This window comes from Eptesicus fuscus, chromosome 20, assembly GCF_027574615.1.
Source record: "Eptesicus fuscus isolate TK198812 chromosome 20, DD_ASM_mEF_20220401, whole genome shotgun sequence".
Taxonomy (NCBI): domain Eukaryota; kingdom Metazoa; phylum Chordata; class Mammalia; order Chiroptera; family Vespertilionidae; genus Eptesicus; species Eptesicus fuscus.
This window is the reverse complement of record NC_072492.1, coordinates 41,254,092-41,279,388: the sequence shown is the minus strand read 5'-3', so window position 1 is coordinate 41,279,388 and position 25,297 is coordinate 41,254,092. Positions and strand designations below refer to the sequence as shown.

General features: G+C 36.7%; 1 protein-coding gene across 1 annotated transcript in view; it reads right to left on the bottom strand.

Annotated features, from left to right (window-relative positions):
* Positions 1-25,297, bottom strand: part of SKAP1 (src kinase associated phosphoprotein 1) — a 269,123-nt gene that overhangs the window by 191,222 nt on the left and 52,604 nt on the right. Inside the window, exon 4 of the mRNA XM_054709246.1 lies at positions 9,371-9,487. Coding sequence (XP_054565221.1) covers positions 9,371-9,487 — 117 coding nt within the window. The remainder of the gene's footprint in view (positions 1-9,370; positions 9,488-25,297) is intronic.

The window sequence follows — 25,297 nt, the reverse complement described above, 5'->3', positions numbered from 1 at the left end:
ATGTGCCCTGACCTGGAATCTGAACCGGCAACCTTTCTGTGCAAGGGCTGGCCTGAAAATTCTCAAACAAAATTATTTCATGTTTAAGTGACTATTGAACTTTGGGGTAAAAATGGTCAGCAGATTTGAAGCTTGGGGAAGGATGGCCTGGTGGTTAAAGTTATCACGAGGAATCCAGAACTTCAGACATGATTGCCACGGTAAGGCGGCTAACCCTTAGCTAATTCGGTGCTCATCTATTAGGCAGGTGCCATGTTTAGTTATAATGCATTTATAGATTCTAAGAACACAGTATATAAGGTTTTCTAATAAACCAAGATATACTAGTATAACCTCACCCTACCTCTGACTTATTTATATACCAATCAGATAAATAGGTTACATTAGCAACCAAAACACTGCATATCATTTCACCACCACTGTACTGACCACACTAACACTTCCAATAATCATATACTAGAATGTTCATATTACCATTAAACTTGTTGACTAGTTTAGAATTTGGGGGAGAAACAGAGAGAATACTTGAGGCAGTATGAAAAAGCTTAATCTCATCGGCCAAGTCACTCACTTAAAAACCAACTGTTGGCACTTGAAAACAGCCACTGTTATTTCACTGCTAATTATAGTGGAAGCTCACTAAACGTTTGACCTTTCAAAGAATGGACTTTTTGCTCATACGCCTACTCTGGAAGACTTCTAAAAACACTTTGGCCATAGCACAGGTCAAATATTATCTTGACTTTCTTCCAAACTACTACAAGTCCAACCAAGTGTGTGTGTGTGTGTGTGTGTGTGTGTGTGTGTGTGTGTGTGTGCGTGTTTCTGAGAACTCTGTCCCTAATAATCAGCACTTGATTATGTACCAGGTACTTTGTTGTGGAAGTGTCTAATCTTCACACTAAGATTATTAACTCACTAGATTATTTACTCACTAAGGAAAGGAGTCATACTTTACTTCTCTTTGTATCCTTGAAACAGCCTCTAAACTCATGATTAACTAAGGGCATTCAATAAAGTTATTCAGTAACAAACACTTCATTGGCAGTGTATTAAAATCTATAGCAGACAAAAAAGGTAACTATTAGTCCTATGTCAAATCGATTCAGGGGCTAATTTTATGTTATGTGTAATTATAATTGTTAGCATTTATGGAGCCCTTTGAAATTGTTTATAAAATGTACCTTTCCCAAATTATTCTGGGAAGAGGCTAAGAACATACACAGGCCAAAGAGACACACGCGTTTGAAGAACTTGACAAAAACTTTCAAGAAGTAGATTCAGAGCCACGATTAGGCCTCCTGCAAAACTGTTTGGGTCTGCACTGAAAAGCGTGCTGAGATCATGCAGGTGAGGAAACAAACATCGCCTGCCATAGGACCTAGGCACTTAGCCTCTAAAATTTAGCTTTCTCTTTTGCCTGGCCCCTAACTTATTGTGAGAAAAAAAATAAAATTTCGTTTTCTCGAAAAACTCATGGACATGGACAATAGTGTGTTGACTGCTAGGGGGTGGGGGAATGGGAGAAGAGGTATAGGGGGGATAAATAGTGATGGATACTTGACTTGTGGTGGTAAACACACAATACAGTGTACAAATGATGTGTTGTAGAATTGTGCACCTGAATAACCTGTATAATTTTGTTAGCCAGTGTCACTCCTATAAATTCAATAAAAAGGAAAAATAAAATAAAATTTAGTTTCCTCTTTGGTAAAACAGAGATCAGATTAGGTGATTACCAAGTCTCTTACAGCTCTGAAAGACCATGAATATATGTACAAACTTGCGTTAAATTTGCAAAGAATTTGTCTTAGTGAAAGAAGCATTATGGAAGCTATCCAGCCATCAACATATGTGAGAGTGTTTTACTGGGCACTGGATGGAAGGTTAGAGTTTAAACATGAACCAACAGCCCAACATGCTGGGCTGAAGAATGAAAAATGGGTAGGTCACAGACAGATAATTGTTATTGTTTTTTTATTCTTCACAAAACATGTATAATCCATGGTAATCATTTGTTTAAGTTATATAAATTACTGTTAACTTTGAAACCCAGTTTGTCATCTTCATCTGTGATTTATAACAGATTATATAAACGACATGATGTCTTCGATCTAATAAGACATTTATCTTCATGAAGGAGGCCACTGCAATCCTGAGTGACAGGTTACTTACCCTTATCACAGTTAACTCAACACTGAGTCCTTAATTTCTAACAATGATCTGAAATCTGGTGGACTCACCTGAAGCCAACAGACACTTGTTCAGAAATTCACCACGCTCGTGAAAGTGTGTGTTTTACAGCAGAATTTGTTCTTTGGCCCCCAAAGCACAGACATGGAAACAAGTTTTGTGTTTTTTTTTTTCACAATGTGCACTCTCCACACACATAAATTCCATTAGGGTTGACGGGAATCATGTGCTTTTATTAAAGAAAAATATACCTGTGAGCAACAAAGATGAAAGCAACTGTCTAAAGGATAAATAGAAAATGAGATAAATGCTTATTGGATGTATGTATGTATGCACATATGTTTATTTATATATGTATATATGGACAGAGACTATCTTGAGTCACTTTCATTATCTTCGTAGCATAGAACAAAAAGGGACTAAAAACTTTAAGTATGTTCTCATAATTTATGTCATTAAAACACGCATACACACACACACAGAGAAAGTAATGCACTTGGCTCTATCAGTGAGAAGGAAGCAAATCGCTTGCTGCTTTTAGGCCATTAACTCTTTTCACGTACTAGGGAACCAGTGGTGGAGTCTGCAATAGGTACCTTTAACATTCCAAATGAAGCAGCCCTAAAACACACGCATGCTTCTCCAAAGTTGTCAGCGGGATTCGGCCTGAGTTTTACCTGATCAGTGAGGTCACTCACCACTAACCACTGCATCATTAATTCATATACCTCAGTAAACACTGTAAGAAACGCAGTTTATTTACTCTGTGAAGCAATGTAATCTATACACTAAAAGCACGCCTTATATATGACTCACAGCAACGGGTGTCTCAAACTGGCTTGTAAACAAACATCTTTTATACTCCTTGAGTATCAAGTCTATCAGGGGGTGCTATGAGTAGACTTGGATAGCAAAACTTGCTTAATAAGTGGAAACTCTAGGTATAGGATTCCAGCTCAGTAAGAGGAAACCTTAAAAAAACAATTAGAGCTCTTTATGAGTATCTAATAACACGACCTTGAAAATGTAAAACAAAACATGGAAAAATTGATAAATCTACCACTGTAATTGGAGATTTTAACTCAATCCTTTCAGCAGATAAAAGAAAAGCTAAGATATAAAAGACCTGAAGAATAATATTTACAAGTCTAAAAATAATAAGAGTGTATTCAATAAATACTTTGGGAGTACACACAGCCCATAAGCATAAACTGATCATTACTAGGCCACAAAAGATGTCTCAAATAAAATGCAAAGAATATAAGTAATATAAACTATGTTCTTAGACTATAATGTAATAAAATTAGAAGTCAATATTAAAAAGCAGGTTTAAAAATCCCTAGAAACTAAAACAAAACAAAAACCAGGAAAAATACACACACATGCAAAAATGCTTCTAGATAGCATGTAGGTTAAAAAGGATATCATAGCCCAGCTGGCGTGGCTCAGTGGTTGAGCATCAACCTATGAACCAGGATGTCACAGTTCGATTCCTGGTCAGGGCATATGCCCAGGTTGTGGGCTTGATCCCCAACATGGGGCATGCAGGAGGCAGCTGATCAATGATTCTCTCTCATCATTGATGTTTCTGTCTCTCTCTCCCTCTCCCTTACACTCTGAAATCAATAAAAATATACTTTAAAAATTTTTTAAAAGGATATCATAAAAGAAATAACAAAATAGCTAGTATGGAATTACGATTATAATGAAAGTAGTATATATCAAATTTTGTAGGATACAGTTAAAGTAGTATTTAGAGGATAATTTTTAGCTTTGATTATATTTATTTTTTAAATGAACATTATATTCAATGGCATAAAAGCAATAAGGGGAATGAGATGCAAAGCCCATAAGAATGGGTGTTTCAGAGGACAAATACCCAGCTAATCAGAGTTCTTCTTAAAGCAGTGGGATTTATTGAAATTCAATCCCTACCCTAGGCCCTCTGGATTAGGCGTCATCCTTTTTACCAAGTCACTGAACTTCTTTAAACCTCAATTTCTTTACCTGTAAAATGGGACTAACTCTCAGATCGTTTGAGAATTAAATAAGATAATCCATATAAAGCATTTTGTACTGCATAGTAAGTGCTCAATACATGGTTCTTGTTGCTAGATGACGCTCATTCCAACTCCCAGATTTCATGATTCCAACTTTGGTAAAATGAAATTCAAAACATACTTGAATTTCAGCTACAAAAATCTAATCAACCACTTAAACCTTCATTTTTATTTCACAATATTAAAATAGTTTTGTTTAAAATATATTCTTCCTCCCCTTAGGAAAGATATTAAAATATCTTCTTCCTATTATTATTATAGAAATAAAACACACAACAATCAACAAGAGCTAGTCTACTGTTATTAATAATATTAAATCCAAAACCAACTTCTATTTCAGAATCAAATGAAAGGAGGGAAGTGTGGGGAAAAGGGGGAGGGGGATAAAGCTGTAAAAAAAACTATTCTCTTTATTTTCAAATATTCTATATGCTTTTTAATGTACCTTTCAGAAAAGGCATGGAGTTGAAAATGGCCACTATTGGTGCTATAACAGGTCTGAAATTTCTTTTAAATCAAGTAGCATATAATAAATTGATCAATACCAGGCTCTTCACTTAGTCATTATTACTCTTCTTCAAAGATGGTTATAGGTCTTTATGTTTCCAAATCTATGTTTCATTTTGCTAGAGAATAACAACCTTCCCTAAACCTTCAACTTCCTGATGTAAAAATAAACTCTGAAAACATTCTTTCCCACTTCTTTTCAGATATATCTGTCCCATATCCATTCATTCCCTTTACCTTAATTAGAATGTAATAATACATAGTACATAATAAATAATATATTATTATATACTAGAGGCCCAGTGCACCGATTCGTGCACTGGTGGGGTCCCTCAGCCTGGCCTGCACCCTTTCGCAATCCGGGACCCCTCGGAAGATGTCGGAGAGCCAGTTTTGGCCCCATCCCCACAGGCCAGACTGAGGGACCCCACTGGTGTGTCTGGCCCGTGTGGCCCAGTCCTGATTGGCTGGACCCCAGCAGCAAGCTAACCTACCGGTCAGAGCATCTATCCCCTGGTGGTCAGTGCACATCATAGCGACTGGTCGAATGGTCCAATGAACAGTCGGACACTTAGCATATTAGGCTTTTATTATATAGGATTTTAAGTTTCATCTCTTATAAAATGTTTTCCTTTTTCTTCCAGAAGGAGTCACTATACCCTATTTATAGAATAATTTCTTTCCCCAATCCATCTTTTAAAAAATGTATGTACCTAGGGGTTATTCATTATACTAATAAAGTAAGTTTACAGACACATTAAAATCCATTATATATTTTGGACCATGAAAGCACTGGGCTTCGTAGTTGGCTGACTCTTGTAAAGTTATTATATTCCGCATTTCATACTAAATTTTTTTCCTTCGATATGGTAGAAAGTGTGCCTCCCTAGGTTTAGAAATCTAAATGTTATTACTTGTTAGCAAGTTTTCATTTCTAATGGTGGGGCTATGCGCTTGTTTGAGGGCATTTACAAAGGAAAAGAAGGAGGAATTGTGAGGAGGTGGCAACATGCTCTCATTTTTATGCATGGTTTAGCCTGTAACCTTGGTTTTCATTTTTTGCTGTGCACCTGGCCAGGTTTCTATATTCTTCCTGATCTCTTTGTAGTTCTCACAAAAGCATGTCCCAAACATGACACGCACCATGGTTATTGCTTCTCATTACTGAAGCTATGGGTGAATGGGTCAGACCATGTGTCCTTTTATAATTGTACCTTTAGGACACTAGTTGGAGGTGGAAGGCAACAAAAATGAAATATTTTAACAATGACCTTTCATTATCTAATAAAGATAAGATTCCAAAAGCCTAAAATAATGGCACTACAAAGAAAGGTAAAGTATCTTTTTTTAAAAAAGGATGCCCTTAACTATCTCACCAGCAACTGAAGACACTGACTTTATATTTGCTGGTCTACTTATTTATTTATTTTTAAAATATATTTTATTGATTTTTTACAGAGAGGAAGGGAGAGGGATAGAGAGTTAGAAACATCGATCAGCTGCCGCCTGCACACCCCCTACTGGGGATGTGCCCACAACCAAGGTACATGCCCTTGACCGGAATCGAACCTGGGACCCTTCAGTCTGCAGGCCGACACTCTATCCACTGAGCCAAACCGGCTAGAGCTAGTCTACTTATTAATAGTGTGTTTTCCCAATGAGATGGTAAGCGCCATGAGGAGAGGGACTGTGTCTGATTTTTTTAGCTGCATATTTCACTTACAACTTAGCACACTGACTTGCTATTACCTTATAATCTCTAAATAAGTGTTTGTAAAAATAATGAATAAGTAGTGTGTCAAGCGTTACTGTTCTCTATAATGGTAAAATCTAGTTAAGCAGGATATGTTTACTTAAAACTTTAACATCTTTCTAACCTTCTCTTAAATTTCACAGAAAATGTATACACTTTTATTTTTCCAGGGGAAGGAAACAAACATGTATTGTGTTCATTATTTATCAAGTACTCAGGCATGTACTAGAATCAATGCCTTACAGAAACTCATATTTAAACATTATCTCACCATCCTACAATTAAACTTTTAACACATATAAACAAATCTATTCTTACCTCTACCATTGACTCTGCCTCTTTGGGAATTCTTTTAACTTTTATGCACAGAATTAAAAATAAAAATCTATTAAGAATTTAATATTACTAACATAGTTAACTCCTCTGTTATGGGGAACCATTATAGAACAGAATTCTCCTCTTTGGAGCTTTCCAGGTAATAGAAAAATGTCAACATGATTTTTTTTTAAGTTTTATTAAATTTATTTGGGTGACATTGGCTGATAGGATCATACAGGTTTCAAGTGTATATTTCTATGAAACCATATATGTATATTGTACTGTATGCCCCTCACCCAAAGTCAAACCATCTTCCATCATCATATATTAGGTCCCCTCCTCACCCCAACACCCCCTTCCCTCTGGCAACCACCACACTGTTGTCTGGCAACACTAAATTTTTTTAAATTTCAACTATTTTTAATGAAAATATTTCCAAACATGCCACGTGTATCTGTATAGTCTTAACCAAAATGTCTGGAACATGAATCCATCTTTTTGGATAAGTTAGATGAGGATAATAGTAAGGATGATAGCGTGGTTAAGAACAGAGATTCTAGAACCACTACTTACTAGCTGTGTGATCTTAAACAAGTTAACTTCCCTTGGTACCAACTTCCTTATCTGTAAAATAAAGATAAATCCTAATATCTACCTCTTAGGGCTGTTCTGAGGATTAAATAATGATATACTCAAAGTGCTTAGAACATAGATACAAGGCTCAATAAATGCTAGCTAAAATGTTTCACTTTATTAAGGTACTGAACTATTTGAGAGTTTGAGCTGTTTCTCTCTATAATATAATATGTCCCCAGACAGCTTTTTTAAAGTTTCCATATAAATTTTGTTTTAATTATAAATTTTGTTTTCTATATAAATTTTTTATTGTTTTTCTGTTTCTTACCTCAATGTCATTTGGTTATACCTCAACTGATGCCTTGACAGGACACCTTCTTCTAATTTGATGCTTCACTCACTGTGGGCTGAGAAATCAGTGAAGGCCTCAGGGGCTCTCTCAAATATAAGGTACATAAGTGTTTACACAGGACTCAGGAACATCTATTTCTACTTAGAGGCTTACTTATTGTGTTTTCAGCTGTGTTTGGGAAAACTGGGAATACCAAATAAGAGACTTATGGATTAATGAGGTACTATTGTTCTAATTCTGTCAAGCATTAGATTAATCAAAAACAAATGACAGGTGTTGTTTTTTTTAAATGTTTTGCACTGTTAATTTTCTTCAATTATTAATCAGCTACTAATGTAATTATTAAGCTCTCAATCCAAACTATGTTTTTAGTGTCATACCTGAACCAATATACAGATCTCACCTTACAAGGCCCAATTTCTAAAACGTGCATATTACTAATTGTGCTAGTTTACAAAGCTCTAACAAAATAAAATGTTTCTGTGTGATTGAATCCATGGTGGAGGTTATCAAGTCAATGCAAAGGAGAAAATATGAATCACCAAACGAGCTAAATGAAGTAAGAATTCATGGATAAATTGAAAGCAGAAGGGAATATAGAGATTAAGAACTCTTGGAAAATGCCAAAGTCGTAGGGAAATTTGGAAGAAAAATAAATGGAAAGATTGCAGACTAATAAAGAGAAATAAGGAATAATTGACCAACTTTACTCCCAACTCCTAAGTGAGTAGTAAGCTTCCAATTTAATATTCAGTTTAGCAGCATCTCTACCTTTTCCCTCCACTGGAAAGGCACAAGAGAGACGTTGATAAGATAACCGTGTGCATCAGTGATGATCAAACCTTCTGTTCAAGTGGCCAGATGCCAGAGAGGCACAGTGAACCCTCACCCTTGGGATATCTGAGTCTGAGCCAGAAACTGGCAGCCACAAAGCCAAAATTTTTATATTCATGTATCTTAAAAATTCATCTACATTTTGCATCTGACTCTATTACACAGCAATGTGTTTTAATATGAAAATAATATTCATAACAATTGAATTATTTAAATCCTCCCATTCCTAAATCTCCAAGTAAAATTGATGCTCCAGGAAGATTTGCATTATGTTTCATGTGGTTTCCCCTTGAACAACACCAATATGGTTGGGCATGTGAAAAGAATTGGTAAAAATGATATCTTATTATAATATGATGAGCTTAAAATTTCAAATAATCAACAATAAATCAATATTCCAATAACCATTAAATGAAAGCTCTAATTCTCATGCAACTCTATGAAGCTAAAAAATCTGAAAGAATGGTAAATTGGGCCCTGCAATCTTAAAATGCCCTCTTAGCTTTTGAGCTACAGTTCTTATAAAAAGATCAATAATGATGTCTTCCTGCTTCAATATGGAATTAGTGTTTTCCTAAATACATTAACTTCAGAAGTATTGAATTACCAGGAGGCCCAGCACCACAATGAAACAAATAGTTGTTCTTTGCAAACTAGTGATTACCAATTCAGAGAACCCACACCGAAGGCTGCTTGAGTCAAATGACAAAGGGCAAAGACACCAGGATAAAAAGTAACAAAGTATGATGAGCCAAAATCCAGAAAAATGACACTCACCCTCATCCTGGTAATCTGGCAAAAAAGGTGCATCTGAGGTGAGAGAAGGGCCATGAATTCCACTGTGGTTATCATCGGAGCTGTCCTGTCCAAGGACATTTTCAGCTTGGTCTCCCCCTGAGGGACAAAAAAGAAAAAAAAAGTAAGGTCATACTTTGGGCATCTTTATAAAGGTCTTTGTATATTTCTTCTGGTATTCACATAAAAAGATATACCAAAAGCTATATCTCGATGGACATGGCTACTACCATTAACATATGAGAAACAGATAAATAAGTTCAAAAACCAACTTACCTGGATGGGAAGTTTTCCATTCTACTACTCTCTAACTAGAGCTTAGTAGCTGTTAGCTTAGACTGGGGAGACCTCTTGTCACCAGAGGAAAGCTTCTCCACCACACTTAAAATGAAAATATAGCAATATAAATATGTATCCATATATACTATATCTCCATTAATTATGACCTTGATCATGAATGCCTCTTTTTCTTTATATTGCCAAATGAAATAGACTAAATTACACAAAGGGTTAACCTTCCATGCATAATATAATGGAGCAAGGACAATATGCTTTCCTGTTCTGAAAAATAAGAGAAGTAAAAATATGGAGAACCTGGCCTTTGCCGGATTCTATTCCAATTTCAATCACTACTTGTTTTGCAATCTTAAGAAAGTTCTCTCTTTATAATTCTAGTTTACAGCCTATGCAACCAACCTCTTAGGAATTCTAAAAGCCCTAAGAAGGTAATATTTGTTCTGCAAAATGGCTTTGATGAAAGGTAATGTATATACAATACTGAATTATGCAATTAAAACAATGCTAATCTCTTTTGGGTGTTTTCAACATACATTGGATTATATTTTGTAGAAGTGGCCCATGCTATTATGATACTTTAAAAGGTTCAGGCGGAAGATGTTAGCTCATTCAGGAACCGGAAGAAAAGGCTCTGCATTGCAAATGGCTTTCCTTAAAATCCCCTAAACAGAGGTACAGTCTGCTGATAAAAGGACACCAACAGCTGCTCAGTTCATTTCACAAACATGAAAAGGGGATTTTCAACCGAATTTAATATTATTTCGAATACTAATTTCCAAAGGAAATCACCAATGCTAATCTCAGTAAACACTGTAGAGTTTTGGCCCTGGATTTCAACTAGGGAGCAGTGAAACCAAACAACCTACATAGAATCTGTATTGCTTCACTTTAAAGGTTTATTTCCTACAATTAAACTGGAAGGATAGGGAGGATATAAAATGATAAAAAAGAGAATGGCTGAGCACACGATACAGTATGTAGATGATGTTTTATTGAGTTGTACACTTGAAACCTGTATAGTTTTATTATCCAATGTCACCCCAATAAATTCAACAACAACAACAACAACAACAACAAAAGAATAGCAGCCTGGCCGGTATGGCCCAGTTGGTTAGGCATCCTTTGTGCACCTGGAAGTTGCCGGTTCAATTTTCTGTCAAGGGCATATGCCCGGGTTGCAGGCCCGATCCCTGGTATGGGGGCGTGCAGGAGGCAGCCTATCGATGTTGTGCTTTTTCATGGATGCTTCTCTCTCCCTCTCCCTTCCTTTCTCTCTAAAAATCAATAAACTATTCTTTTTTTTTTAAAGGATGGCTGTAGCCTTCTCCTTCCATAAATTAGATGATCATATCTAGACTCTTCTATGATCAAGGTAGATATTCATAACTGAGCAGAACACCTGCAGATATAGTACTTCAGAAATAAACTGTGGAGTTTATTGTGGAGAAGAAAAGTAAAATGAAAAAGAAAAACAAACAACATTTAATATAACAGTCACTGGCCAGAGCTACAAGAAATGCTCTCCTTTATTAGGTTACTGATCAGGATAGAAAGCTTATGATTATGCTTAAAGTATCACTATGAAACTTCCATCATAACCAGAAAAAATCTCAATCTCAAATAGTGGACTGAGGATTAAACTACGCAAACTTTGCATCACTGCAAATTCACTGAAATTATATTATCAACACGACCTAAATAGACTGCCTGGCAGGTAACCTGAAAGTGAGCTGTGAAGTTAAAGCAATTTAAAAATTTTGAGCCAAACCAAATTCAATTTTTTAAAAAATAAATCATTTGGGTTGCCATGCAACATTTAACATTTGTAGGATATACTGAACATTATTTATCAACTAACATTCTAGACACAGTTTTCTGCTTGCTTCAGAAATTTGACAAATCTACTCTCTTATACCTTCTAGCATCCCAGGTTTTATTTTATTTTTTAAATAAGCAGATCAGGTAGGGGTTTGCGTTGCTTTGTTGCTTTTTAATGAACTTTTTATTTTGGAATAATTTAGATTTATTATAAGTATTTCAAAGATAGTAAAGAGAATTCCGGTATACCCTTCAAGTTTCCGCAAATGTCAACTAAGTATGTAACTAGGGTATATCTGTCAAAGCCAAGAATTTAACATTGGTGCATCACTGTTAACTTAACTATAGACTTTATTCGGATTTCCCCAGTTTTCCCATTAATGTCCTTTTTCTGTTCCAGGATCTACTCCAATTGCATTTAGAGCTTCCATTTTTTTAAAAATATGTGTTTTTATTGCTTTAAGAGAGGAAGGAAGAGGGGGAGAGAGATAGAAACATCGATGAGAGAGAATCACGGACTGGCCACCCCCTGCACGCCCCACACTGTGGATTGAGCTGCCACAACCTGGGCACGTGCCCGACAGGAAGTGAACTGTGACCTCCTGGTTCATAGGTATATGCTTAACCACTGAGCAATGCTGTCAGGGCTAGAGCTTTAAAGTCTTACCCAAAATACCTGCCTGGATTTGGCATCTGATTTACCAACTTCAGATGGAAAAGTCACTTCCACATGATTCCTATGGTTTCTGAACATAGTTTCCCAAGGTAGGCTTTTAACAGCCAAATACAAGACCATGGCTCCATAAAGCATGTAACAACAAAGGCACACAACGCAAGAAATACAGAGCTGAGGTCAGTATTAAAAATGGTTGCAGAGGGGAAAATATTTGAAAATATGTTTTTACACCCAAGCATAATTAGTTCCTGATGATGGAGATGTTGCTGTAAGTGTTTTTAGTGTTATATCAAGAGGCCCAACTCCCTTGGGCGTACACCAAAAAAAGCCTTTAACACCATATAAATAGACACTCCCATGTAATTAAAATGATTACAACTACTCAAGATGCATGGGTGAAAAGTTTTATAGAAGAACCAGCAATTACTGTGGTCGTTTTGGATTTGTTTACACTTATAACATCATTTTTTGTTAAAACATAACCGCAAGTGATCTCGGGATTCATCTATAGCTCTGAGAGTCGCAGTTCCAAGTGGCCACTACGATAGTCCAGTGGGATCAGACATAAATGATCACAAACTATAGTGACAGACATTTCCACTCCAGCAGCTCTCCAATTAGGGCTCAAAACTCCATCTGCTTAGAGTGGCTTTCTCACAAGCAAGAACCCTTGCCACGAGAGACACACTTTCCCATTGCAACTCACTCAGAATCAATGTATTTCTATACAGACATATATATTCTAACACACACTATCTCCATTCATCACATCCACTACCTCCGGCCCCTTCTCTTTGTATTTCTAAACAAGATCTGGGGGAACTATACCAAGGGTTCACCCGCTATTAGCCGATAATTTGCTCCTTCATCCTAAGTGTCATAAGAATTGGGCGCTAGATACACTCCTTAGTACATTCAATGTCAGGTTCTCCACTGAGTATTGTGCTGAGGGGCCTATAAGGGGGACATTTCTCTATTGTTCTTTCCTGAGAGTCAAACTCAATTTCATTCATGCTCCACAGAGTGATAAGTTGGGAATTTCTTAGGGACTGGAGCCGAAAGATAAAGTAGTTGTGTTAGGTGTAAGGTAATTATTTGCTAGGGTTTCTGTGCTATTTGTTTTTATTCCCTGTGTTTTCATTAACAGTTAATGAGTTTCTCCGCCCCCCCCCCCCTTAATTCTAAAACAATAGCTTGGACACTAGAAGTTGGATTTTTCTGCCATGGATTCAACCAGCTGTTGCTGCTCCATAAACTTTATGGAGAAGTGAATTAAACTGCTAAAACCTTTCATTTCCTAATTCAATTCCAAATAAAACAGGGAGGAAAATGAACCATGATGATGTTCCCCTTGTAACTATTTTGACTCACAACAAACCCATCTGATTCTAAACTTACAGGTACTATTTAGGGACAAAAACAGGCCATAGTGACAATTTTACCAAAGAAATGAGAAGGAAATGAAAAAAGACAGAAAGTAGTATGAGCATAAAAAATAACATGAGAATAACAAATAACAAATAAAACGTAAACATGTTTGCTTATTCAATATGTAAAGGCTCAACGATTTTTTTCATGTGAGTATAAAGTCATCATCTTTTACTTCTCTTCTAATTAACTGTGAGCTGTATTATTAAGGCTTTTTCACATCTGCAACCAACTGTTTATACAGTATGGTTAAAAACTTTATAGGGTTTGCTATTACTTCATCAAGCATCTTTGGGTAATATAAGGAAATTGAAATTAATGTAAAATTCTCTGCAATTTTTTGATTTTTATTGTTGCTGTTGGAAGGGAACACATGACTTCTGACTCTATTTAATATTTAAAAACCCATGAGACATACAGCTCTGCCTTTAAACTAATCAGTCCTACGTAAAATGCTATAAATAAAGGTCCTTGATCCAAATCCAGTTAGTTTTCATGCTTGATAGCATTAATATTGCCAGATTTTCATTGACCAATTTAATAGTAATGCAGTTCCCAAAGCTGAACTATGGTAAGATTAGCAAAACTACAGCTTATTATTCCTTATTGCAACCATTTACCTAAATTATTGGGTATAACACCAACTAAAAAAATATGTTGGATAGACATGTGTCCATATGTGTGAAACGTTACTCACATGTAAATATATTATGGAGCACATTTGCAACACCAAAGCTAAAGTTCTGTCAACACTTCCATTATAAATTACATACCCTTTTGCACATACTCATGCATTAGAAAATATATGGTGTTCCCCCACAGAACATCTTAGAGGCTTCACTGGTTTCTAAATACCCATTTGGATTTGCGTGGTTAGTTCTTGTGATTAATCCATGTGTAGTGAAGGTCTCAAATTCTTCTCTGTTCTATACAGTCTGACTTCCTGCCCATCCCTCTTTTTTCCTCCTACATGTAGCCATAACTCAATGTATAAATATTCTTCTGCTCCCCCCCCCCCCCCCCCGGCCCTAGCAGTGAGTGTAATAGTACTGAATGTCATTAAATCTACAGGACAAATGATGGGCCAGGAAAAGAAAGTTGCCATTTATCATTCTTTTTATAAGTTGCTCCAACTAGATCTTGAATGGACAAGAAATATATTGAGCCTAAAACTAAGTTTTTAACATACAATACTGTTTACTAATCATAGAATCATGCTAAGAATAACAAACCTCTTAAGAAGCTTTAGGGATGCCATTTGCAGAGAGAAGCACAATCTCAATGATCAGAAATGGAACCAAATTGAGTAGACACTTACAGCACAATCACTACAACACCTGTGAATCCAATAACCAAAAGGGCAGCATAGCTTAATAATATTTCCAAAATGAGCTACATCTGTCAGTGGTGGGTTGTTCAGGAAGATGTCTGTGGGAGCCAATTGAAAAGTTCTTTTTCCCCCCTCTCTCCTTCAAGAAAATGGTCCTTTATAATGCAGTTTTTCCTTTTGACCAGTAGGGTGGGCTGCAGTGTATAGCATCATCCTAGTTCTTAAAAAAAGAAAACAGAAAAAAAGAAAAAAAAAGGTAGCCACCATGGTAGCAAACCCTTCAGCTCTCGCCCACCCCCTTAAAAAAGCTGAGATTTTTTTTTAACCCTTCTTAGGTTTCACATAAAGGCATAACTCCTGGACATTAACGAACTGGAGGGCTGGCAGCAACAAATATAAACCAGATAATTGTATATGTGACAACACACACTTCATAAAGCAAATTACAGCCTGTCAGCAATCATTCTGGCTTTGCACTAACACATTCCATCTACCACCGTTATTGTTCAACTGCTGCTAAAATGGAACCTGCTGAGTTAGCATATTTTCAGTAATAATGGCATTTGACAGAATTCAAAACATGTAAACATAGGTATTTGCTAGTATGTGGATGAATATACTGTAAAATGAATGCATTTATCATATAACAACCAGGCAATCATAACCTGGTTCTGTTTTCCTTGGACTGCTATATTCTTAGTGTTTTATTTTTTGCTATGAAGCAGCTTCTACTGGCTACAGGCTCTGGGTCAAGACTTTTCGTGTACTATCTTATTTAATTCTCAAAATAATCCTGTGATATATTATTATCTCAAAGCTGCCGAAAAAGAAAATGAGACACAGAGATTAAATAGCCTACCCAGAGTCACATAAGTGACTCATAAGTGGCAGAGCCAGGCTTTGACCCTACCTTGTCTGATTACTAACCTCTTGTTCTAACCCACTGAGCTGTACAGTCTCCAAATCTGCATGCTTTATAAATTACAGTCATTACTCAAGGGCAAAGCATACTGAATGACTTGGATTTGTGGCATGTGCTATAAATTATTATTTTCTTACTTCAGGAAAGTAAATCTATAATCAAAAGTATAAATTATTATAAGTAGTAGTAATACTAGTAATCACATTAGGCGTGGGACTGATAGACAAAGCTGAACGTGGTCAATGATTTGTTCAAGAGGGAGTTAGCCCTATTCAAAGGTTCAAACTTACTGCAGTAGTATTGTTGCAGTGATTTTTTTTTTTTTAAATACCACTTTTGGGCATGAATTTCATGCTTACAGAATTTAATACAACTACTTCGGGTTTAGTCAGATAAATATATTAAATATTTTCCTGCATCTCCTGTTTGATTTCATTGGATCCTAGGTATTTTGACCTTGCCTCACGTAAAATGAACCAACATGTTCCACATCCAAATATAGTTTTGACCTGGTGTAGTTAAAGAATGTTATTTCCTTTCCAGCACTCTCATGCTTTAAGTCTCACAGTAGGAAAATAGGTTGAAAAATATACAATCCCACATAAATGTAGTGATTTTATTACTATTGGTTCATCTTGCTCTCTTTTCTCTTCCTTTTCTTTTTCCCAAATGACAAGTTGTAGTAAGACCGTGGCATCCACTTATAGTCCTGATGCATTCTAGGATAATTTATAACATTACTTCTTTTAAAGAAAAACTGTAAGGCCAGTTGGATTCCAATATCTTCTGCTAAAGAAGAATGGGACTGCATGATGTACAGGCTATGAGTAGGTATAAGAGCAATTTTCCACACACCAAGGAGTAAAAATAACACAACATATAATAAAGAATGATTTACAGGTTAGATGAGCAGACCTGGAAAATGTAAAACATCTTTTAATATACTGCATAAAAGGAGAGTTTTCATTGTGAGTAATATAGACCTCCAAGATCACTAAGGGTGTAATGGCAACGGGTGACAAGATTCGGCCTCTCCATACCCCAATCCCACCTTAACCAAGGACTCCTGTTCATGTATGAAAATAACATGTGTGTAACCACATGTAGGTAACAACAATATCAACAAGCAAAACTTCTCACTATCTACATTCTGTTCAGTGTTTGGTCCCTTTTGGAACAGAAGAGTATCTCTTTGTTTTTAAAATTTATTTTTCCTTTTCTATTGGGGTATCACTAACACAAGTAAAGTGCACAAACCTTGAGGGCAAGTGATATCACTTTTTAAGTTTTGGGAAATAGCTTTTATTATTATTTTAATCAATACAAGTGTGTTTTATTAATCAACTAGAGGCCTGGTGCACGAAATGCGTGCACTCGGGTGGGGGGGGGTCCCTCAGCCCAGCCTGCACCCTCTTGCAGTCCGGGAGCCCTCGGGGGATGTCCAACTGACGGCTTGGGCTCATAGGAAGCGGGCCTAAGCCAGCAGTTGGACATCCTTAGCGCTGTCGCAGAGGCAGGAGAGGCTCCCGCCATGCTGCTGTGCTCGCCAGCCGTGAGCCTGGCTTCTGGCTGAGCGGCACTCCCCCTGTGGGAGCGCACTGACCACAAGAGGGCAGCTCCTGCACTGAGCATCTTCCCCCTGGTGGTCAGTGAGTGTCATAGCGACCGGTCGTTTGGCCGTTCAGTCGATTTGCATATTAGCCTTTTATTATATCGGATAGGATTTGTCACTTTGGGTTGCCAGCTCCAACAAGATACCAACATGAATTCATGGTGATCACAGACAGTGTCTATTCAATTTGGGAAAGTATCTTTTAGAGATGAATTGTAATCAAGAACTTTTCAGGCTGTAAAGTGTGTGTTAAATACACATCAGCTGACAAGGACAGATAGGTTCAAAGTTTCTACTATTTGCCTCACAAGAGTCAGCAGTAGCTGGAAGCTTTATTTTACACATCATATATAAGTCCCCTTCTCCATAACTAAGTCATTCCTTTCCTGTTTTAGTGATCCTTCGGCCATCCTGGTACCCAATAACTAGTAAACAAGTTTCTGAGAGAAGTGTGTGGTGATGGGCAGCATAGTGAAAAATCAATGCATTATAAGAATTGGGCTCAACCATCACATTATTTAGCCTCCAAATATCAAACAAATTCACTGGCTTTCAAGGGCTTAACCTACATGAAAAAACAATGTAAGCAGAAAATAAAATAAAAAATTTAAACTAGCCATACATTTTTCTCAACATTTTGTGTCCAGAACATGAAAATTCATTAGAGGCAGAATTCCTGAGATAGATAAATTCTTACACCAAAATTTTATGTTCAGAAACTGTACTCCTTACCTGATTTTCTGTGTTGCTCTAGGGATAATATTATCTAAGAGAAATATTTTTTTTATTTTTTTTTCCCTACAAAATTTCCCCAAACTTATCAAAGACATTTAAAGCAGACATTCATTTATCAATTACTTGATTTTTGTTTGCCATCTACATCAAGACAAGAATCAGATTTTCTATGAACATTTAGATACCACATAAGGAAAAAAATACTGAGGGTAAAAAAAGATATTTTTTAAATCAGCTACCATGAGCATTATATGATACTATTTTATTTTAAAATTCACTTTTAAGTGATATGTCAAGACAACATACCTATATACTGCTGATTCTCAAAGACTAAGCAACAGAGATTGCTGCTAGTTTATACCATCATCAGGGTCTTGCCCAAAAATTCATATGTAAAAATTAATAAATAAGTAAAGGAGGAAAGATTTTTGAATGAATATAAAATGATCAAATCATGATTCTACTGAAAAAGAGCTCACTCCTGTGTCAGATCAAGATTTTTTGTAAGCTTCTTCATTAGTTAAGCATGCCCAGAGCAAAACTTTCAAATGTTACAAGAAGACATATAATGAAAGCTCATTTTCCCTTCCTTCTCTTGGTTCTTCTCTCCAGAGGCAACCATTGTGATGTTTCTTGGGTGTTCTATGAACTTTCTATCTAATGGTCTGTGTGGTATGTCTTTTTAAAAAAACAAAAACAAAAACAACAAATGGTAGCAGTTGTCCTGTTCTGTCTCCGGCTTTTTCTCCTAATCGTTTATCTTTAAGGTTGCTCTATATCAGCACATGTAGATTCATCTCATTTTAGCACAAAATATGTGCATATGGTAAAAATTCAAGTAGTGCCAAAGGATATAAATAATAAAGATTCTCTCTTGCATTCATACCGGTAACCTATCAACAGAGGTTACCACTGTTAATATAGTCCAAAATTGTTCCATACACACAAATAAAAGCAAGCATGCACGCACACACACACTATACAATGTTTGTCCAAATTGCTCTTTTCACTTAGCAATATGCCTTGGAGACAGCTTTCCATGTTACAAATATATGTGTTTTATGTTCTTCTAAACACTATGCAGCGTTCCATTAATGGTTGTAACATAATTTATTTAACTAGTCCTCTACTGCTGCACATTTAGGAGTCTTTGCTATTCCAAACAATGTATAATAAACATCCTTATGCATAATATATTGTGTAGGGAATACAGAAGACAGAAGCATCTGATTCCAATAACTTCTTCTTTCACCCCCATGAAGGGCAGTTCTTTTTCTTATTTCTCAATATAATCTACTTCAAGTTAGGACATTTACAAAGGACATAAAAATTGTAGAAAATTTTAATGTTAAAAAGAATAAAAAAAGTGAGTGTTTTGATTTTAAAATCTGTCTTTGACAGTAGTTGCAAAAGTATATTAATTTAAAAACATGTTGGGTGAAGGGGGGCAAAGGGTGAGAGAATAGGGAACATCTGTAATACTGTCAACAATTAAAAAAAAAAACACCAACCAGTAGATGGATAGGAAGTAAAATATTTGAAAAGGTATTAAAGTCAATAATTAACTTCAAAAACAATTTGTGTGTACATTCACTTTCTACAGATTAATTTGTATAAAATTGAGCAAATAAAGAAAGGGGGAAAGGCCTAAAGGAAGTCAAGTCACAAAAGCAGCTGTCAAGATTGTTGATGCTAAAAGGTTGGGCTAAAGCCAAAGGCAGGAGTATTTGTCCTGTGTACATTTCCCCCTGTTAAATCCCCCAAAAGACACAGAAAGCATTCTGGAAGATTTCTAGTTAAAAGTAGCATAGGTTAGGATATGCTAGGTTCATAACCAACACTTGTGTTTATAAAATATTAGCATTCCAGGAATAGTGATAGAAAGATACTTAACAATAAATTACAAATATTGTAAATTCGGACTTTTTCTTACATTTGCAAACACGTCATAAATTTGAGCTGTGTTTCTTTGTATAAATCCTACTTACAACTGTGCTAAAACCTTTTGGCATAAATGCAAAGAGTATTTTCATAAATAAACTTAGTAAAATCACTGTACACTCCATTAATTCAAAAACACTTCTCTTCAACTTCAAAGGGAAACCCTTCTCTCTCCTTTTTAGTGCAAAGATGGTGTTTCTTTGCTGCTTTAATGGTTTGCTTCTTGTAGTTGTCATAACTACATGCTCCAAGTATGTGATAGTAAGAGATGAGAAGTTAAGTGACATCCATGCTTCAATTCAACATGTCTCAGACATTACAGAGCAACAAGCTCATAAATCTAAACTCTGAAGGGCCTACCAATAAAAATTCTGCATATACATCCTGTAAATGCAAACCTCACAAATATGTACATGGTGACTTACACGGTGCTGCCTCAAGGTTCAGCTGAAATAAATACATTTTATGAAAAGACTAGAGGCCCGGTGCACGAATTCGTGCACGAGTGGGATCCTGCCGACCCAACCCAATTGGGGCCGATCAGGCTGGGCCGGCTGGGGGAAGGGGCTGCTGGTGGTTGGCCAGCCGGCCCCACCCCCTGGTCAAACTCCCAGTTGAACTCCTGGTCGGGGGGACAATTTGCTTATTAGCCTTTTATTATATAGGATCTGTGAAATATATATTGTCTAAGTTCCATACATGGATTTACTTGCCCAGCTCTACCTTGAAACATAAAAATGATACTTGCTAGCCCAGCCAGTGTGGTTCAGTGATTGAGAGTCAACCTATGAACCAGGAGATCACGGTTCGATTCCCAGAGTACATGCCCGGGTTGTGGGCTCGATCCCCAATGTGGGGCATGCAGTAGGCAGCCTATCAATGATTCTCTCTCATCATTGATGTTTCTATCTCTCTCCCCCTCTCGCTTCTTCTCTGAAATCAATAAAAATATATATTTTTAAATTCTAAGAAAAACAAAATAATATGTGCTAGCACTTTAGTAAGTGCTAACCACGTGGCAAGCCCTCCTTGTGCGTTCATCTCATTAAAACTCATTACACCATTTATGGAAGAGACTTGACGCCATTGTATGCTCTTGCCTCCTCTGTCAAATATTAATTGAGCATAATGGCTTGGGTCAATTTCTGGGTTCTCTGTTCTATTCCATTGGTCTATATGTCTGTTCTTGTGCCAGTACCAGGCAGTTTTTTTTTTTAAATCAAGCTATCTGGTATTGTGATCCCTCCAACTTTGTTCTTCTTTCTCAAGATTGCTGCAGCTATTTGTTTTGTGTTTTGTTTTTATTCCAGATGAAATTTTGGAGAATTTGTTCTAGGTCTTTGAAGTATGCCATTGGTTTTTTTAATGTGTATTGCACTGAATCTATAGATTGCTTTGGGTATTATGGACATTTTAATGATGTTAATTCTACCAATCCATGAACACGATATATTCTTCCATTTGTTTATGTCTTCCTCTATCTTTTTTTTTCAGCATCCTGTAATTTTCTGAGTACAGGTCCTTTACCTCCTTGGTTAAATTTATTCCTAGGTATCTTAATTTTTTTGTGCAATGGTAAATGGGATTTTTTTTTTTTTTTAGTTTCTCTTTTTGTGAGTTAATTATCCTACCTAATAAAATGGTAATATGTAAATTACCATCATTCCGCTACACCCACGATTGGGCCAGCGGGAGGCGCAGGGGGTGGGACTCGGGGTGGCCGGGGTAGCCAATTGGGCCAGCGGGACACTGAACTCACGTCCCGCCACGGACCATCAAAAGCGGGGGAGCTAGGTGCCTGTCTGCTCTGGCACCAGGCCTTTCAGAAGCCTCCGCTAAGCTGGAGGCTTCTGAAAGGCGTGGTGCACCAGCAGACAGGCACCCAGCTCCCCCGTGATTGAAAGCGAAAGCATAAGCGTGGGAGCTGGGTGCCTGTCCGCTCCGGCACCAGGCCTTTCAGAAGCCTCCACTGCGCCGGAGGCTTCCGAAAGGCCTGGTGCACCAGCAGACAGGCACCCAGCTCCCCTGCGATCGAAAGCGAAAGCATGTAGGGGACCCTACACGTGCATGATTCAATCATGCACTGGGCCTCTAGTTGGTATATAAAAAAGCCATAGATTTCTGGGTGCTAATTTTGTATCCTGCTACATTGCCGAATTCATTTACTAATTCTAGTAGGTTTTTTGTTTTTTTATGGAGTCCTTAGGGTTTTACAATATCATGTCATCTGTGAATAATGAGAATTGTATTTCTTGTTTTCCAATTTGGATGCCTCTTATTTCTTCTTCTTGTCTGATCGCTATGGCTAGCACTTCCAGTACTATGTTGAACAGGAGTGGTGAAAGTGGGTATCCCTGTCTTGTTCCTGTTCTTAGGGGAAATGGTTTTAGTTTTTGCCCGTTGAGTATAATGTTGGCTGTAGGTTTGTCATATATGGCTTTTATTATGTTGAGGCATGATCTCTCTATTCCCACTTTGCTGAGAGTTTTTATCCGGAAAGGGTGTTGGATTTTGTCAAATGCCTTTTCTGTATCAATTGATATGATTATGTGATTCTTGTCTCTCAATTCAATAAATGGTGTTGGGAAAATTGGACAGATGCATGCAAAAAAATGAAATTAGACCACGAACTTACACCATACACAAAAATAAATTCAAAATGGATAAAAGACTTAAACGTAAGATGGGAAACCATAAAAATCTTAGAAGAAGCCATAGGCAGCAAAGTAGCAGACATTTGTCATAGCAATATCTTTACTGATATGGCTCCTAGGGCAATGGAAACTGAGGAGAAAATAAACAAATGGGACTATAGCAAAGTAAAAAGCTTCTGCACAGCAAAAGAGACCATCAACAAAAAAACAAGAAAGCCCACTGCATGGGAGAACATATTTGCCAATGTTATCTCTGATAAGGGTTTAATCTCCAAAGTTTATAGGGAACTCATACAACTTAACAAAAGGAGGATAAACAATCCAATCAAAAAATGGGCAAAGGACCTAGACACTTTTCGAAAGAGGACACACAGAAGGCCATGAGACATGAAAATATGCTCAAAGTCACTAATCATCCGAGAGATGCAAATCAAAACAACAATGAGGTACCACCTCACACCTGTCAGAATGGCTATCATCAACAAATCAACAAATGACAAGTGCTGGGGAAGATGCAGAGAAAAAGGAACCCTTGTGCACTGCTGGTGGGAATGCAGACTGGTGCAGCCACTGTGGAGAACAGCATGGAGTTTCCTCAAAAAATTAAAAATGGAACTTCCATTTGACCCCGTAATCCCAATTCTAGAAATACACCCCAAGAAAACAGAAATACCAATCAGAAAGGATATATGTATCCCTATGTTCATAGCAGCCCAATTTACAGTAGCTAAGATTCGTAAACAGCTTAAGTGCCCATCAGCAGATGAGTGGATTAGAAAATTGGGGTATGGCTACACAATGGAATACTACGCTGCTGTAAAAAAAAAAGAAGGAATTCTTACCATTTGCAACAGCATGGATGGATCTGGAAAGCATTATGCTAAGCGAAATAAGCCAGGCAGAGAAAGATAAATATCAAATGATCTCACTCATTTGTGGAATATAGTGAACAACATAAACTGATGAACAAAAATAGAACCAGAGTCACAGAAGCATTAAATAGGCTGTCCAACCTATGAGGGAAGGCAGGGGGTGAGGGGGTAAGAGATCAACCAAAGGGCTTGTATGCATGCATATGAGCACAACCAATGGACACAGACGGGGGTGGGGGGTTGGGGGCATGTGTTGGGGGATGGGGTCAATGGGGGGAAAAGGAGACTTATGTAATACTTTAAACAATAAAGAATTTAAATTAATTTTAAAAACACCTCATTACAACTCATACATAGTAACTGTGAAGTAGATATCATTAGCAAGATTTTGTAAATGAGGAGATATGTCACTTGCTCATACAGTTTGTTAAGTATAGGAATCAGGATTCAAATTCAGGTTTGACTTCAAAGCTCATGCTCTTTCATCACAAAACATTAAACTTGAAACAACAGTTTTTTAAAAAAAAAAAACAGCTAACTACTTTATGTATTTTGTGTTCATGATACATAAAGTATCTTATGCATTAATGTATGAGGTCTCCCAATAGAAATAAAAGAATAATGGCACATTTTTTATTAATCTCAACCTGGATTTCTTTTTGCTTTTATCTCTGCATTATGGATAATTTTAAATGTGTACAAAAGTAGACAAAACTGTATAATAAGCCCCCAGGTACACATCCTCCAGCTTCAACAAGAGTCAATTTATGATCCAACTTGTTTTATCTACAACTCCACCTCAAAATTTCTCTCCCCTCCTGAGTTATTTTGAATAATATGTTAGCCAAGTACTACTTTATCTTTAAATATCACAGCAAACCTCTTTTAAGATAAGGACTCTTTTTAAAACATATGCATAAAGCATTGTCACACCGAAAAAATTAACAGTGGTTTCTTTTTAAAAATTTTTTTCTTTTTATTGAATTTATTGGGGTGACGCTGCTTTACAAAATTATACAGGTTTCAGGTGCACAATTCCACAACACATCATCTGTACCCCTGTACTGTGTGTTCCCCATGCCAAATCAAGTCTCCTTCCATCACCATTTATTGCCCTTAACCCTTCCTCCACCTCCTCTTTAATAATATAAAATATCCAGTCAGTGTTAAAATTTCGAATTATCTGATAGATATCACTTTTTATAGTGACACATCTCTTTTAATCTATAGTTAATGTGGCTTTATAATAATATTTACCTTATTCCACTGTGCACTATTTGCTTTTGGCAAGCTATATTGTTAGGGATAAATTTGCTTTGACAAGAGATATAGGCTTGCCATTTCAATATAGGTTTTTAATGGTCACAGAATGGAAATTTTTCATATTTAAGTATACTGAATAACTTTCTCAGAAACCCGCTATGCTATCCATGCAGAATCTTCAAGTTGGCGAGAAATTTCCCTGCCCCATATTTATCACTATCACAAATGTAATATGAGTGACCACTGGACCAACAAAATTGGACTTTGTTATACACATTAACAACATTTTCAGTGTTCTTAAAATTTTTATTTAAATATTGTGTCATTTGTTTTAGACTCTGGGTCCATGGTGGCCATTTTT